Raw genomic sequence first — 11,314 nt, 5'->3', positions numbered from 1 at the left:
GAATTGTGGCTTATAGTTTCATATTTACTGAACAAATCTCTCTCAACTCCATCTGACCCTGCTGGTCTGTATGGCAACATTTACACGCATATGTGGAGCAAAGGACGGCCACTCGTGTGGTGAAGTACACGGATTCGTCAGTGCCAAAACTTCCACAGTAGCTGAGAGAAATTGGTGTGCAGTGCATTTTGAGTGGGGCTGAATTGCGCCTCGAGTCCGCGCTGCGCTCTGTAATCCTGCCTCAGGAAGCGCCAGGAAGCACCTCCCGTTTCCACACAGCAGCGTCCGCTGTAGCATCAGCACTCGAGCTCAAAGCTCAGCTGCTCATTCTGCGAGAAGAGGCACCTTGCACAAGTCGACCACCACTGGAGAAGATAAAGATGACATGTTCTGCTCCTCTTCCTCCACAACTTGATTCTCCGGCGATGCGTTTGGATTAAGTTTCCGCGTCATTTGGAGAGGCACGATCGGCGTGTGGGCAAAAATGAGGATAACTTTCGCTTACCGTGTATGATGATGTCCAAGAATGAACGCAGGTTGGTTGTGAAATATATAAGCTTTGCGTGAACACACCAGAAAGGCAACTTTTGGTTTTACACGATGAAAAGTGTGTTAATGCAAGAGTGTTAAACTGTGAATCTGGTTAATGGTGCCTGGAGTTATATTGCACCTACTTGCTTTGCACGTTACAGGATGATTTTCATTGTAGGACTGGAAATGATCTGGTCCGTTACATTTTAGTTAGTTTGATAGTTTGGTCACACGTCTACTGATCTTTTTTCATGTGAATTATCTGTTTATAACACTTTTTGAGTGGTTTAAATCACAGACCCGTTATGGCCAGTTCCCAGTGGAGGGCTCCACTAGGAAAAATGTCCTGTTATAGTATTAGATTTGGAATTAGGATTATAATCCATCTTTATGAAAGTGCACAAAGCAATTGTTCTGGATAAAAGGTCACCTGTCCTGAAAGGTTTAGCCTTCAAGAAAGAAAGAAAGAAAAAAAGAAAGTTAGTAACCGGGTGCAGTTTAAGTGAAAAATTTCAAACAGAATCTCAGCAGTAATTATCAGTTTCTGTATGACAGCCTCCTCGCTTTAGATTTTAGGCTGGTTCGGTGTGATTTTTATGGTTGGTATTCATAATAAGGACTCAGTCTGAAATCATATCCTGAGAGTTTGGCACTGTCAAGGTCCCAGTGTCTATCTCTTCCTTTGTTTTTCAAGCATTTGTTCTAATTGAATTCTTGTTGCGTAATCCATATCCTGTTGTTTGCAGTCGGTTGCTTTGTCAGACTGGGATCCTTGTTTTTTTCTCTTCCTCTTTTATTGTTCTTTGACACACTCTTTCAGGAAAAAAAGAAAAGAAAAACTGTGTGTGCTTACATATGCGCTTGTGTTTCTGGGTGTTTGGGAAGAATGGCGAGAAGGAAGTGCATTTGTGTTGTGAAAATATGTACTCCTAAAGAGGTTTATGGAGGAATGATGGGGGGTGTAGTTGATGTCCTTTCCCTAACCTGCGTGGAGTCCTTCATGTTGTCTCGGCTGGCCTGATTAATGAACCTGGAATTCTTTTTTTTTTTTTCATTACTGAAAAAAAGTCAAAGTGTTGGAAGAATATGCTATAAACGAGACGGAGAGTGCACTGGCACACACAGAGAGAGAGGGAACACTAAGAGATAACCAGGGTGCACACAGGGTTTAATAGGATGTGCGTCAGGGCAGGTACTAAATAACAGGAAGAGACCAGGGGTGTATACACACTTTGTTAAGTATGGGTGTGTTTCATTAGAATTATAAATTTCACAAGCATTGCTCTTCACTGACTTAACACAATTTAACACCTACTTCATTTTAATAGTAAAAAAAATAAAGTTATTATAGGTATAACCACCTTAATCATATCTTATGAGATTGTTTAAATACACATATGGCAGTGTGAAGAATTCTTATGAATTTAGTTGAAAAGTTTTCACCGTAATCAGCCCATCATTATCTAATCCTGCTTTAACTGGCCAATCTGCATGTGTCATTTCCTAGATGGGAAATGTTATTGTTCCTTCTCTAAGTACCCTGTGGCTCTGTTATTTTTCCTGCTGATTGTGTCCCCTGCAGCTTTCTGCATGTCACTGACTACTACAGTGTACAAGGTTTCCTCTTAGCAGTGTACACAGCAGCAGAAGCCACATGTTTTATCTTAGCGCAAGCTTGCAAAGTATGGCAAATATTATTTGCGTCACTAATTTCTTTAAATTTTCTCACTTTCTTCAGATTTTCAAAATCCGCTGCAAGTCCCTCGACCAAAGGTCCGCAGTCATCTCACCATCAAAGTGCAGTCCAAGCTAATGTCGAGGCCTTGTCCCACTGTCCAAGGTCCAAAACCTCCTGTTGCCCCCAAGCCCAGACCCCTGTATGAGCCTTACCCACAGGGGGAGCCCTGTGCTCAGCAGAGTCTCAGTAATGGAGATGTGGCTCACTCTGATGGAGAGACTGAAGAGCTCCATGAAATGGAGAATCAGGACCAAGAGGAGAAAAGTGAGGCACAGGAAGGGGATAATGACAAAGGGGACACAATAGAGACAGAAACTAAAAAGGAATCAGAAAATGAAGAAGAAATATTAGATAATAACGGTGATGTAGACAGCATCGGCTCTGATGACACAGTCAAAGCAGATGATATTTCCACTGTTGACACTACTGAGAATGAAAATGATGACACTGACTTGAACTCCCCTGAAGATGGCAGTCGCACTGATGATGATGAGAATACACCAGCACCTTCTCAAACTGAAACAGAAGAAGAAGCAGGAGAGGAGGATGAAGAAGTAGAGGAGAAGAGATTAACTGAAAAGACTGAAATACTTTGTGAGCCTGCAGAACACTCAGATGAAGCTTTAGAGGAATCAGACGCTGATCAAACCCAGTCACTCAACAACAGTGAACCGAAGGAGGAAGTCAGTGAAGAAAGTGACGAGCATCTGCACCATGACTCACTTATAAATGAGAATGAACTGACAGGTGGAGGGTTTGCCTTTGGATTCAGCATGCTTCCAACTGTAACTGAGGAATATCCCTACGATGTGATTGGTCCCACAGACGATGCTAGTGATACATGTGAGTCATGCGACCCAGCTGAAACAGGGGACACCGAGGTCTGGCAACCAGAACGGGCAACCAAGGATCCTTCCGGCTGTTTCCGATTCACATCCAGCACAGAGGATGTGTTTGGGCCTTACTCTGTCATACAAGCTGTCCCGGGAGATGTGACTGACACTGCTGACCCTGAGTGGAATCAGGATGATACTGATGGGAAGCCTTCTACCACAGATGAAGAGCACACAACAGGCTATGCTTCTAACCAGGAACCTTACTATGTGTCATCAGATGATGTGGACAAGTTGGAGGATAAGCAGGCGCTTTCAGAACTGGGGCACATCGATGAGGCCACTGAACAGTCAAACGAGCACACAGAAAAGACAAAGGACAGCGAGTCAGCAGATGAGTATGCAAACATTGATGATTCACTCTGCCCTAAAGACGATGACCTTGAGCAGGTAGAGTGTGTCTCATCAGAGGATTACATCGAGATAGGTGATGACGATGAAGAGGAAGCAGAGGAAAAGAAGCATTTCCGAGTAAAAAGTGCAAAAGAAAGAAACGCCAAAAGAGAGCAGGCTCTGCGCAGCCAAAGAAAAAGCTGCCAGCCTCGGCTCAGGTTGTGTAATATCACAGTGCCAGCTGACCTAGACCTGGGCCGAACCCCAGAGCTAACCAACAGGGTGGTGTTTGCCCACACGACCGAGGCCTTTGAAGAAGACATAGAGGAACTGGACTGCCATATTGTGCCTTATTATGAAGACACAGACTCCGATAGTGAAGAGCATATTTATGAAGAGGCAGGGTTTGACTCAGAAGGGGAGAATTTTGTGACACTTGATCGAAAGACAATAGTCACTCGATCACGATCCTATTCTGGGAAAGTTCCTGGTTATGTCCCAGAAACGGTACCAGAGGAGACAGGGACGGAATACCAGACCCATGACTACTACACGGTGTCCTTGGACAAGAACAGTGAGTCTACCAGCCACCCCCAGCAAGCAGGTATAAACTGTGTGATTCCATCTATGAAGTCTCGCCGCTTCTTGTTATACTCACGGTCTGCAGATGGCCCAGACGTGTCCTTCAGCAGCCCACTTGAGATGGGTCAATCATTGAAAGATGAAATCAGGATGAAGAGAAAGGATGACACCCTTTCCCTTCCATGTATGATAACTTCTTCTGGAAGTTTCTCCCAGCGTAGCCATCAGTCCTCCAGTGGTGTTTCCACACCAACTTCTCTAGTGGACATCCCTCCACCATTTGAGCTGGCTTACATCACTAAAAGACCAGTTACCAAGAGTTCCCCATCCCTCCTCATCCAACACGAACCCAGTGACCTACCGAAGAAGAAGAAGTCCTCCTTTAAGCGCTTTTTAGCTCTGAAGTTCAAGAAAAAGACAGATTCAAAGGGATTCAGTGATGGAAGTGTCCGCTCTTCGCGTTCTTCCTCTGAGTCAAGCCACCACGGTCCAGTGAGAGTCATCGAGCTTGATCGCAGAAGCACTGGGAGCTCTCCTCAGCCCCAGTCCCGCATGGTGAAACCTCAGCAGCGTCCTTCAGACCTCCCATCCACCTTTCTCCTTTATAAAGACCAGCACAGGAGGAAAGGAGACCCCAAAGCTTATGGCAGGAGCGTCTCTAGAGTGGAATCCTTCGAGGAGCGCTCTCGCCGCTCTGCCATGCCGCTGCCTTTGACCAAACCCCGCTCTATCTCGTTCCCCAGTGCAGATACCTCAGACTACGAAAACATCCCAGCCATGAGCTCAGACTATGAGAACATCCAGATCCCAGGCAGACCCACTAGATCCCACACTGTTACTGAGTTTTTTGAGGATCCAAACCGTTCAACAGTCCCCTGCAATGAGAATGATGGCTATGTGGATATGAACAGTTTCCCTGGGATTGACAGCAAACCTCAGCCATCGAAATCGGACAATGAAAGGTAAGATTAGCTGCTCTTCAAATGATTTAGTTTCAAAACCAAGATTTTGAAAAGCTTGTTTCATCTGAGCTCTAAAAAAGATGTTACCTCACACCCTACCATCTATAGTGGCATCTTATTAAATGCATTAAATGCATACAGTCATAAAAAGATGAACACGCAAGTGCTACACAATATAGACCAAAGTTATTAAAGGTTCGGTAACTGAGTGCCTAGTTTATACAGCCAGAAAAATTCAAACATTAAAAATATTTGGTTATTATATGAAACCTATTTGGTCAGGTCTGGTTCCTCTGTTGGTATTTGCTGATTTATAGGTTTTTAACCATTTTAGAGTTGTCATGACCCCAGCTTTATTTGTGTACACTGGAAATGTTTAATCTGATGGCTGAACGAGGCTTAAAGAAATTCAATCAAAAAGCTTCCTTTGTCATTTTCTGCCAATAACGATAAATGAAATGTACCTTAGTGTATGTTACCGAGGACCGCTACCTGCCTGGTGGGTGTATCTTTAGAATCCCAGATATAGACCAATACAAACAACTATCAGTGTTTTTTTTTTATGGCTGTGAGCACCACAAAGGATATCACATCTTTCTGTACTGCACTGGGGCTAAAGCTGCATCCCAACATCTGGGCTAAAGAAAATGTAATCTCCATATGCTATGAATTGGAGTGCACTGGCCTTTATACACTACAAAAAACTACTAACAGCCAACGACAGAGGATTAGTGCTTACTCATTTAGTCAAATTAATTAGCTAATCCATTAGCTGTCCAACAGCTTGACTTGGATTGCAGCCATATCTTGTATGTCTTTATTATAATACCCCTTTAATGGATGTTGTTTATGATCAGCTGTTGATTTCCAGCCAGTCGTTTTATACTTGGACATTTTAAACTCTAGAAACAAAGCTTATTCTGCCTGTTCATTTTGCAGTCTGCAGAACAAGAGAGCGCATCTGTCACTGGAATCAGTTTTAAAGTGAGTAAAGCTTGAGTTGTTAGGGGCAGCGCAATACACGCAAGAGTCCAGGCTTAACCCTAGAACAGCTGACAGACATTGTGTGTGAGAGATGAGCAGCCTGCTATGTCAGGCATCACTGGCTTCGGGAAGAAAGACAATGCTTATGGGAGAGCTTACTCCTGATTTTCCATTTGGTGGATTTAGAGGTCACATCTGGTGGTGGTGCTGCTTCTTCTGCAAGTCTGAGCAGATAGAACAGGTAATGGCAATTGCGTAGCTGGCAGAGTGCAGGTTACACACATTAGAGAAAGTCATTATGGATGCAATTAAAAGTGCAAAAATTGAGAGGAGGTTTTTTTTCACATGTAAGAAGTGGCGAACACTAAAGAAAGTGTGAGAGCGTGAGGGGAGGGGAGGTGTGACTAAAAGGAGCTGATCAGTAAGAAAACAAAGAGAATAGCGATCAAGTGAGGTGGTGGGTGGGGGCAGTAGGAACAGGAAAAAGAGAGCGAGAACAGTTGTGGTATAATTGCTCTCCTGTACCTGACACTGATAGTTAAGTTCAGGAGGGCTTTTATTAAAGTAGCTCTCTCCTGAGTGCTCCTCTTTCATTGGACCCTTGAGGGGCAGCAGGGTTTACTGCAGTGCGTGATAGAGTGAGGAATCACCGAGATCAGACTGGGCCAAATTACCCCAGCCTGTGGCACAGCTTCAGCCACTGCAGGCCTCAGTGTTTCCCCAGTCTTAATAAAAGAGTCGTGTTTGATGACTTCTGTGTGGTCAAAGAGATGGGTCATTACCGAGAGCGCTGTGAAATGTTTAAGATGATCCTGGGACAGAATGCTTCCTCCTTAATTTGCCCTTATTTCTGGCAGTGTCCTTTGTTTTGTTTTTTTATTTAATGATCTAATCTACAGTTTGTTTTATAGGTTTATTAGCAAATTTTGTCCTTCGTAACACTTAGCCACACAAAGCTTCTTCTCCAGGTATGCAGCTGTTCATTTTCACCATACCAACATACATATTTATATACATATTTCAACATCATTTTAAATCATTTGCGTTTCAAGCCCTTTCCCGTGGCTTTTTGTCTCCTGATGATGCTATCAATGTGGCTCATTGTGTGCCAGAGGTCTCACAGCGCTCACAAGGATGCAAAAAGCCTATCTGTCCAGTCACCTTGCCTATTCTTCGTTCCCCCGGAGAGGCATCTATTGCCAGGGTCACTCTTTAGTGTATCCATACATGTCAGAGTGTATATACCGCATGAGTGTACCTGTGTTTTACTGCCCACAGTAATCAAGTCCTGTATAGTTGGTGTAGGTGCTTTTGTCTGCGTGTATGTGTACATCTTGCCCAAAACTCTTTTCAAATCTTGACACTTGCCACTGTCCCAGGCCACCAAGCCGACGGAGGCAGTGATTTATTGAGGAAAGATTCAACAGTCAATGTGGTTGTAGACCCACAGAGGAAAAAGTGTGTTTTTGTGGTGAGGAAAATGGCCAAGTGGCCCCAGAGCAGTGCACACAAAAGGACCATGCCTGCAGTCGCAGACATGCATTTTAAGGAGAACTTACAGGCTTGGCTTGTTTCCACGCATGTGATTAATGTCCAGCAGCATTCAGACACTACTTTAACACAGGCATTCAGGCAAAGCAAAGAGACATGTTCATTAGCAAGCTACCATAGTGTACAATGGATAAGGAAAAGGTGCACTAATGATTTATTCCAAGCCCTATACAAGATGTTTGTTTGTAAGTGGTGTGTATATGCATATGTGCACGCATACTAAGTTACAGCTCTGTGTGCTTTATCAAAGATGAGTCTCATGCTGAGTGTGCAGCCTCAGCAGAATAATGTTTGCCAAGTAGCCCTTGCAGTAACAAATGAGAGCTGGCAAACAAGCATTTTAGCAAGGAAAGTCCAGGATTTAGGACTGTGCTCAAATTACGAAGCATAAAGTGTCCCTTCAGGTACCTCAAAGCACTTCCAGGTAGGTTTACAGCAATAATGCAAATATGTTGCCCACACTATGCACACAGTAAAAGGTTTCCACTGTGCTGAGCTCAGTGACACATGCATCTGTGGTTTATCTTTTGGCATCATTTTCACTTCAAACGGTTCAACGTGAACCTCCTCAGAGTGATGACAAAGCCTTGGCATGGCCTCTGAAACAGCTCCTCCACCCACTGTTATGTTAGTGTTAGTAGTGATGAGGGAGACATCTTAAGTACATTGTTGTACTGGGTGGTGGCTGTGTAGCGAGGTGGTGGACAGGGTGTGTCACTGGTTTGGCCAGGCCTGGTGCCAGTCACTCTGAGGTCATTGCCAGGTCATCCCCGGGGAGGAAGCGTCCAGCCTAGGAGCTTCCCACCAGCCTGTTTACAGGAAATGCAGGACGAGGGCTGGGCTCTGGTGGGAGGCAGCAAGGTGGAGAGAGGGGAGGACAGATAGAACGAAGTGGGAAGAAGGGGGTCACCGAGGTGGGGTGGAGGCTCGCAGACTTTCCCTTGAATAGCAGAATGAGGTGTGGTGCAGTCAGGAATGTCAGGTCCGATGTTATTGTTGTTCCAGTTTATCAAGACCATCCCCAGACTCTCGGCATCTTGGCCCAAAGTATAGCAGCATTAAGGATGAATCAACCAGAAGTGAACAGGAGTTATAATGCTGTTCTATATGCGGATGGAATGAATTGCAAACAATCACGATGTGGAAATATTAATAACCTCAACCTATTGATCACATCACAGGGAAGACAGCAGCAATACAGCAAGTGTTCTTCTCACAGTTTCAGCTACACAACAGCCACAGGCTATATGTAATCGTCCTCTCTAAAAACAGAAAAACAGCTATTTAGCACTGCTCCCACACTCTTAATCCTCCCATTAGTATCCCAGTCTTCAATAGTTAGCAAGCTAATGAAGCTTTTCCTTTGGTCCTGTTTCTTGTAATAGTGCCATTAGGAGAGGGAAAAGGCCTGTCTCATTGGTCCAAATATATACTTTAACACTCAGCGTTTAGCTCAATTGAATTACATATTACAAGCATCGCCAAATTCGCAGCAGATTGGTGGAATATCGGCCGTTTAGCAGAGAGCCATTGTGTCTTCCTCGGAATTTGACACAGTAGATTTAACTTTGTCGCATTAACAGGGGACATTGCAGTCGGCTGGCGTAATAGCATTGCCTTAATGGTCTTGTGAAAGGCCTAATGAATTAGTATATTACAAAACTCATATTTGCTGATTTAAATATGGTAATGGAATTTATGTATTTAGTTGGTTGAAGTTTAAATTTGGCATGCCACCGTTTAGAGTAAAAATAGGGCAAAATGGGCTGTTTTTAAAGTGTCAGTATATTTTAAATCAGCAGTCATTGTGTGTGTGTGTGTGTGTGTGCCTTTCACATTTTCTTGTTTGGGAAACAGCTCTTGAATTTGGCCAGTGTAAAGTATCCATAACGCACACAGAGGGTTTGTTTACAAAGATTGTTCTGCCGTTCAAGGTTGAAGGTGAAAAGGTGAAGGTGAGAGTTTGTCTTGGATGTTTGAAGTAATTGATCTCACTTTGAGCTTAGGAGCTACACATTCCCCCACCATTTCTCTTTCTTCACAGCGTCACCCACGCAATCCAGGCTGACCTGTCTTCTCTAAGGTCACCAGGCTGGAGGTGCTTTCACCAGCCAAACCAGTGAGGTCAATTGGTGTCTGTGTGTGCACGTGTGTGTGTGAGTGACTGCGTATGTGTAAGTGAACGGAGTCCAGGGGGATACCTCTTTTAACCTTAGGTCTACTCTCAGTTTGCGCTGAGGGCTGTTTGAGGCATCAATAAAAACACTGATTAAAGGAATGCATGTGAGAATCTATCTCACATGCTTTCCTCCTTCACTGTGTCACTGAAGGAGGATCGTGCTTGAATTTGGTGGGGTGAAGAAAACAGTAGTGTGAGTGGAGACCTGAGTGAGGCAGGCAGACAAACAGCGAGGTCAAGAACCGGATGCACAGAGACACAAGGTCAGCTAGCGATAACTATTAACACTTGTGAATGTCTACTTGGACTTAACTTTAGTAGCACATAAGTGTGGCAGAGACTGGAGGGAACAGCCTGGCTAGAAATATTGCAGACTAATGAACCTCAGGTCTGTGGGAGGATTGGCAGCAGGCCGTGTAAATGGCATGCCACACCAAGAACAAACAGCAGACCAAACAAAAGCATTACACACAGCAGCAAATGCAAGTAATGAGGAAAAGGTACAAGGAAAGATCAGGTCATTTACATTTTCTCCAACAGGTCCAATTCAAGGTCACACAGGGTCAGACAATGATTCACACTCAATGTCATTTAAGAATCACAGATTAAATATTACTTGATAGTTAGATTAAAGTGTGTGTTTTTCCAGCTCACAGCAGTATTTTGAACTGCGTGTTTCACAGTGTATCTAGTCAGGTCAGGTAAATGTGGCCAATCACACAATGCTAGGGGGAGACATTTGTCTCCAGAGCTTTGTGGCTGATGTGACAGGAGGCAGGTCTGCGATCCCTCCCAGTCAGCTACTGTCTTGAAGCAACATTGGTGCAGTAAGACAGCATTAAAATGGCAATAAGACAGAAAATAGATCGATCTGAAACTTCCTCCACAGATAGTGATGTAGTTGCTTCACAACAACGATTTAACAGCAACTCAGCAATCTTGTTCTTACATGGGAATATAACCAGAATACAAGCAGTTGGCAACCAGTGGAGTCGAGTCCTCCAGTGTAAAGAGGCAAGTTTTCACACCTGTAGTTCATTTACTCTGGTCCCAGTAGTCTTTTCATTTCATGCATAGTTGCTATCCTGTACAGACCTGTGCACACCTATAGTGCCTTGCTGCATCCCAGAATACAAAGTATTCATGGCTATGGGAAGTTTTTTAGCTATGCTTGCAGCGCATACCTGGTAGTTGGTTCGACTGAAGGTCCGATCATGTTCACATCATAAACAAAGCGCTCTGGAGTTCGTTTAGAACCGCACCAAGACCACCTCCACCAAAGGGTCTCAGTGCCATTGTTTTGTTCCGCACCCAAGTGCGACTACCGTGTTCACATCTGCACAAACAGACTGCACCAATGAGGAAACTAAACCAGAGTTTGATTTAAACTGACTGAATACTTACTCAACCAGGCAACCAGTGCATTCGCCTTGTGATTACACCCAGAGGTTCACCATGCCTCAACCTCTGGGTCAGCAGTTGGTCCTTGTAACTGCTTTCATCTATCTCAAACAACAAAATAATTCAATGTGATCACCAGGCAACCACCAATTTTTCCTAG

At 44.1% G+C, this 11,314-nt stretch overlaps 1 protein-coding gene across 3 annotated transcripts in view; it reads left to right on the top strand.

Annotated features, from left to right (window-relative positions):
• The first annotated feature begins 250 nt into the window (after positions 1-250).
• fgd5a (FYVE, RhoGEF and PH domain containing 5a) overlaps positions 251-11,314 on the top strand; it is a 32,809-nt gene continuing 21,745 nt past the window's right edge. For 2 of the 3 annotated variants that reach the window (XM_040002991.1, XM_040002990.1), the window contains exons 1-2: positions 252-536; positions 2,270-5,039. In XM_040002991.1, the coding sequence (XP_039858925.1) occupies positions 527-536; positions 2,270-5,039 (2,780 nt within the window). In that variant the 5' untranslated portion in view covers positions 252-526. Of the gene's footprint in view, positions 537-2,269; positions 5,040-11,314 lie in introns of all 3 variants that reach the window. The other variant, XM_040002992.1, reaches the window with a different exon arrangement.

The sequence above is a fragment of the Simochromis diagramma genome, unplaced genomic scaffold (genome assembly GCF_900408965.1).
Source record: "Simochromis diagramma unplaced genomic scaffold, fSimDia1.1 OVJJ01000646.1, whole genome shotgun sequence".
Lineage (NCBI taxonomy): Eukaryota > Metazoa > Chordata > Actinopteri > Cichliformes > Cichlidae > Simochromis > Simochromis diagramma.
The sequence above is the reverse complement of the archived record's forward strand: the minus strand, read 5'-3'. Positions and strand labels throughout refer to the sequence as shown.